The 6,573-nt window shown below is 47.4% G+C and overlaps 1 protein-coding gene across 3 annotated transcripts in view; it reads right to left on the bottom strand.

The window, feature by feature from the left end:
• The window catches only part of LOC122563335 (DENN domain-containing protein 2D-like), an 86,798-nt gene that overhangs the window by 15,902 nt on the left and 64,323 nt on the right, over nucleotides 1-6,573 (bottom strand). For all 3 annotated transcript variants that reach the window (XM_043717078.1, XM_043717079.1, XM_043717077.1), the window contains 2 exons: nucleotides 6,216-6,356; nucleotides 281-429 (listed from right to left, as the gene is read on the bottom strand). In XM_043717078.1, coding sequence (XP_043573013.1) covers nucleotides 281-429; nucleotides 6,216-6,356 — 290 coding nt within the window. The remainder of the gene's footprint in view (nucleotides 1-280; nucleotides 430-6,215; nucleotides 6,357-6,573) is intronic.

The following is a 6,573-nucleotide window of genomic DNA, read 5'->3' as shown; positions in this document are numbered from 1 at the left end:
GGGGTGAAGCTCAGAGCTGGGGAGGGGGTGAAGCTCAGAGATGGAGGGGTGAAGCTCAGAGCTGGGGAGGGGGTGAAGCTCAGAGCTGGTGGGGGGGGAATCAGTACCAAGGTCAGGGTCTTGTAAATACAACATTGCGTATCAAATACCCCATACAAGGCAGCCCTGAGGAAGCAAACATTTCATCTCCTTCTCCCCCCAGTGCATTTACATCCCTCACCGACCCCCCCACACCCCAACCCCCCAACTGTCTTTGTTACAGGATGTCCCTATCACGTACCTGAGCTCCTCGGCCAGGAATATTACTCGTCTCTCCAGCAACAACGAGGCAAAAACCGCGATGACGTTTTCCTCCGATAAGTTATTGAAGAGCGAGGAGAAATCGACATGTTCAAGGCGGGAGTCAGAGGGTCGGGTCAGGTTGATGATCTGCGGGGAACAAAAACCTGACTGACTCTCAGTCTCTCGTCCTCAGTTACCGCTGGGTTCACCAATCAGCAGAGCCTCATCGTTCACAGCTTCATCACCCCTTCAAACCGATTTCATGAACAAACTGGGCCTACTTTCAGTCTCAGTCGCACCCACAAATGACGTGTGTGTTGTTGCACTGTGAGTGGAATTTTCCCTAACATTTGTAATGCTGACAAAGCAGGTTTTGGAAAAGCATTAAACACCAGCCTAAGTCTATTCCAGTCTGCAGCAGACCCACTCATTAAGCAAAGCAAGAACTCACTGGTCTCCATGAGGGAGTCACTATTTAGTGTCTAGGTTAGGTCAGGTTCGGTTTGGGAAATGGGCTGGAATTGGACAGGGGGTGTCCCCTGTATGGGAGACTGTGTGAAAAACCAAGGTCTAATTCAACAGCAAGTCAGAGGATTTGAATTACAAGATTAAAAGGGACCCAGGTTCGATTCCAGCCTTGGGCAACTGTCCGTTGTTGGGTTTGAATGTTCTCCCTGTGTCTGCGTGGGTTTCCTCCAGGTACTCCAGTTTCCTCCCACAGTCCAACACTTGCAGGTTAGGTGAGTTGGCCATAAGAAATGCAGGGTTAAGGGATAGGGTAGGGGGATGGACTGAATGGCTTGCTTCCACACCATAGGGATTCATGACTCTAAGATCTGTGTGTGTCCATGTGTGGAATCATAGGGGATGGGGGTGATACTAAACAAATATTTCACGTCAGTATTTACTGAGGAGAAGGACATGGGAGCCAGGGAACTTGGGGAAATAATAGTGGGTGCCTTGAAAAGTGTCTATGTCACAGCGGTGGTGATGCTGGACAAAGTGGATAAATCCCCAGGAGCTGATCAGGTGTATCCCAGAACTTAGTGGGAAGCTAGGGATTGATGGGCCTCGCTCGGAGATATTTGTATTATCAAGAGCTCTGGGTGAGGTGCCAGAAGGTTGGAGGTTGGCTAAGGAAGATGGTAAGGAAAAGCTAGGGAACCATAGACTGATGAGCCTGACATCGGCAATGGGCAAGTTGTTGCAGAGGTTCTGAGGAAAAGGATACACATGTATTTGAAAAGGCAAGGACTGATCAGAGATAGTCAACATGGCATTGTTTGGGGGAAATCAGGTCTCACAAACTTGAATTTTTTTTGAAGAAGTGACAAAGAGGATTGCTGAAGGCAGAGCAGTAGATCTTGTCTGTTGGACTCCAGGAAGGCATTTTCAAAGGTTCACCATTTTGTTTTAATTCATTCATGGGATGGGGGTATCGCTGGCTGGGTCAGCATTTATTGCCCATCCCTAATTGCCCACAGGGCAGCTAAGAGTTAATCACATTGCTGTAGGTCTGGAGTCACATATAGGCCAGACCAGGTAAGGGTGGCAGTTTCCTTCCCTAAAGGGCATTAGTGAACAAAATGGGTTTTTCCTGACAATTGAGAATGGATTCATGGTCATCATTAGATCCTTGATTCCAGATTTTTATTGACTTCAAATTCCACCATCTGTTGTGGCAGGATTTGAACCCGGGTCCCAGAACATTAGCTGGGTCTCTGGATCGATAGCCCAGTTTAATACCATCAGGCCATCACCTCAGGAATCCAAAAAAGCTGACTGGTTATAAAATTGGCTTGGAGGGCAGACATCGAGGGTGGTGGTTGTGGTTTTCAGACTGAATGCCTGTGATCAGAGACGTGCTACAAGGATTGGTGCTGGGTCCAATGTAGGTCATCATTTATAGAAATGATTTGGAGGTGAATGTAAGAGGTACAGTTAGTAGTCTGCAGATGGCACCAAAATTGGAGGTGTAGTGGACAGTGAAGAAGGTTACCTCAGATTACAACAGAACCTTGATCAGATGGGCCGATGGACCGAAGAGCTACAGATGGAGTTTAATTTAGATAAATGCAAGGTGCTGCATTTTGGAAAAGCAAATCAGGGCAGGACTTATACACTTAATGGGACGGATGCTGTGAAACATATTTATAACCTTCCGGGTTGGAGGGTCTGAGCTACACAGAGAGGTGGAATAGGCTGGGGCTGTTTTCCCCGGAGCCTTGGAGGCTGGGGGTAACCTTATAGAGGTTTATAAAATCATGAGGGGCATGGATATGATAAAAAGACAAAGTCTTTTCTCCAGGGTGAGGGAATCCAAAACAAGAGAGCATAGGTTCAAGGTGAGAGGGGAAAGATTTAAAAAGGACCTAAGGGACAATTTGTCACCCAAAGGGTGGGATTGAGCTGCGGAAGGAAGTGGTGGAGACTGGTACAATTACAGCATTTAAAAGGCATTTGGCTGGTTGTATGAATAGGAAGGGGTTGGAGTATACGTGCCAAGTGCTGGCAAATGGGACTAGATTAGGTTGGGATATCTGGCCGACATGGACGAGTTGGACCGAAGGGTTGGTTTCCGTGCTGTACATCTCTATGACTCTATGACTCTAAGTGGGAAGTGTTGCATTTTGTTAAGGAAGCAAGACAGGACGTACACAGTTAATGGTTGGGTCCTGGGGAGTGACGCTGAGCAAAGAGGTCCGAGGGCGCAGGAGCCTATTCCTTGGAAGTAGGTAGAAAGGATAATGAAGGCGGCATTCGGCACACTTGCCTTCACTGGTCAGAAAATCGCGTTTAGGAGTTGGGAGGTCATGGTGTGGCTGTATGGGACATTGGTTAAGCCACTTTTAGAATACTGCGCTAGATTCTGGTCTCCATGCTAAAGGAAAGATCCTGTTCAAAAAGGTTCAGAAACGACTTACAAGGATGTGGCCGAATTGGAAGGTTTGAGCTTTTGGGAGAGGCCAAATATGCTGGAACTATTTTGCCTGGAGTGTTGGAGGCTGAGGGGTGACCTTATTGAGGTTTATAAAATTATGAGGGGCATGGATAGGGTGAATAGTCAAGTCCAAGACTAGAGGGCATAGGTTTAAGGTGAAAGGGGAAAGATTTAAAAGGGAACTAAGGGGCAATGTTTTCATGCAGAGAGTGGTGCGTGTATGGAACAAGCTGGCACAGGGGATGGTGGAGACTGGTACAAATACAACATTTAATGGCTAGAACATAGATCAGTATCGTACACCCTTTGTTGTACCGAACATTTATCTTTACCTAATCTACACGCCCCTCAGTTCATTGGCATCCATGTGCTTATCCAGCAGTTGCTTAAATTTCCCTAATGTCTCTGACTTTACTACCATCACTGGCAGTGCATTCCACACACCCACCACTCTCTGTGTAAAGAACCTATCTCTGACATCTCCCTAAACCTTCCTCCAATCACCTTAAAATTATAACCCCTGCTGACAGCCACTTCTGCCCTGGGGAAAAGTCTCTGACAATCTACTCTATCTAGGTATCTCATTACCTTGTACACCTCCATCAAGACACCTCTCTTCCTCCTCCTCTCCAGTGTGAAAAGCCCAAGCTCACTCAATCTCTCTTCAGAAGACATGTCGTTCAATCCAGGCAGCATCCTGGTAAATCTCCTCTGCACCCTCTCTAAAGCATCTACGTCCTTCCTATACAGAGGTGACCAGGACTGGACACAACATTCCAAGTGTGGTCTCACCAGGGTTTTATAGAGCTGCAGCAAACCTCGCGGCTGTTAAACTCGATCCCAGTTAATGAAAGCTAAAGCACAATACACGTTCTTAACAACCCCACCAACTTGGATGGTAGCTTTGAGGGATGTATGTACATGGACCTCAAGATCCCACTGTTCCTCCACACTGCCAAGAATCTTGTCTTTAACCCTGTATTCAGCATTCAAGTTCGACCTTCCAAAATGAATCACTTCACATTTATCCAGGTTGAACTCAATCTGTCACTTCCCAGCCCAGCTCTGTATCCTGTCAATGTCTTGTAGCCTGCAACAGCCCTCGACACTATCTACAACATCACCGACCTTTGTGTCGTCGGCAAACTTACTAACCCAACCTTCCATTTCTTCATCCAAGCCATTTATAAAAACTACAAAGAGCAAACCCAAACTACAAAAAACTACTCAAGACCACATCCCTGCGGGACACCATGGTCACCGATTGCCAGGCAGAATACTTTCCACCCACTACCACTCTCTGATTTCTTTTGGCCAGCCAATTCTGTATCCAGACAACCACATTTCCCTATATCCATACCTCCTAACTTTCTGAATGAGCCGACCGTGGGGAACCTTATCAAATGCCTTACTGAAATCCATATACACCACATCCACTACTCGACCTTTGTCAACGTGTCTCGTCACATCCTCAAAGAACTCAATAAGGCTCGTGAGGCATGCCCCGCCCCTCACAAAGCCATGCTGACTATCTTTAATCAAACTAAGTTTTTCCAAATAGTCATTAGTCCTATCTCTCAGAATCGTTTCCAGTACCTTGCTGACCACAGACATAAGACTGTAATTCCCAGGGATTTTCCTATTCCTTTCCTGAACAGTGGAACAACAGTCACCTCCCTCTAATCATCCAGTACTACTCCCGTGGAGAGTGAGGATGCAAAGATCATCACCAGAGGCACAGCATCTCATTCCTGGCTTGCCGTAGTAACCTTGGATATATCTGGTCCAGCCATGGGGACTTGTCAATCTTGATGCTTCCCAGAATTTCCAGCCCATCCACTTTCTTAATATCAATCTGTTCAAGTCTATTAACCCAGTCCACGCTGTTCTCACTATCAACAAGGTCCCTCTCTCTCCTAAATACTGAAGCAAAAAACTCATTGAGGGCCTCCCCTACCTCCTCAGATTCCAGGCAAAAGTTCCCTCCACTAACCCTGATCGGCCCTACCCTCACTCTGATCATTCTCTTTCTCCTCACATGAGGGTAGAAAATGCCTTTCGGTTTTCCCTCATCCTTCCCAGGTATCACATGACACCAGGTTATGGTCCAGCAGGTTTCTTGCCATTACCAGCATCTCCACAACAAGGCGATATGAATAGGGAGGGGTTAGAGGGATCTGGACCAAATAATGGGATCAGATCAGTTTCAGATATCTGGTCAGTGTGGATGAGTTGGACCCAAGATCTCTTTCTGTGCTGTATAACTTTCAGACTCCATGTATAACTAAAATTTGCAGTGTTGCCTTTCTGGTCAAAGTGTCCAGTTCTGTTTGTGACTCCTCAGACACTGAAGCAGTTCATGTTTAAATGCAGCAAGACCTGGACAACATCCAGCCAACACATCACATAAATCATCTCCCATAAGCAATAACCATCACCTCCTTGACATTCAATGGTGTTGGTCCCCAAAGTCTATCCACCATCTACAAGGCACGAGTCAGGAGTGTGATGGAATACTCCCCACCTGCCTGGATGGGGGCAGCTCCAACAACTTGACATCATTAAGGACAAAGCAGCCACTTGATTGGTACCACATCATGAGCTTCCACTCCCTCCACTATCGATGCTCAGTATACACTGTTGCTACTATCAAGATCCCTTCCACACGAGATCCAAACCTTCCAAACCCACGACCACCTCAATCTGGAAGGCCAGGGCAGCAGATACTTGGAAACAGCAGTGTCTGCAAGTTTCCCTCCAAGCCACTCATCACCCTGACTTGGAAATATATCGTGTTCCTTAAAATGTTGTTGGGTCAAAATCCTGGAATTCCCTCCCTAATGGCATTGTGGGTCAACCCACAGCACACGGTTTGAGAAGGCAGCTCACCACCAGCATCTCAAGGGGCAACTAGGGACGGGCAATGAATGCTGGCCCAGCCGGTGACGCCCATGTTCTGGGTCACATCAATCACGGTGGTTCAAACACCTACCTCTGTTCCTGATTCGGGGATGAAGCTTTTGATGGAGACAGTTTTGCCTGGAGCTGGAAATGCTGCTTCCCGCAACCCCTGCATGAAGGGGTAAATCATCGCCATGGAGATCTGCCTCCTCTTCTCAACCTCATCCAGGATCTACGGAGAGATGAGAAAACCCAGGCACGGTGAGCAAGCTTGCTAATAAACCACGGCACCAAGACTGAGGCCGCTCCCAACTGCAACCTCCAGTCCCCCAAAAACAAACATGTTCACCCAGGTCTCTGGGGCTGACACTGACAACCAGGGTTTGGAGGATGGTTTCAGTATGGTCTTCCATAGCTTCCCAGCACCTCCCCCTCGCAACCCCCTACCC

This window comes from Chiloscyllium plagiosum, chromosome 26 (genome assembly GCF_004010195.1).
Source record: "Chiloscyllium plagiosum isolate BGI_BamShark_2017 chromosome 26, ASM401019v2, whole genome shotgun sequence".
NCBI classification, from domain to species: Eukaryota; Metazoa; Chordata; class Chondrichthyes; order Orectolobiformes; family Hemiscylliidae; genus Chiloscyllium; species Chiloscyllium plagiosum.
This window is presented reverse-complemented; position numbering and strand designations above follow the sequence as displayed.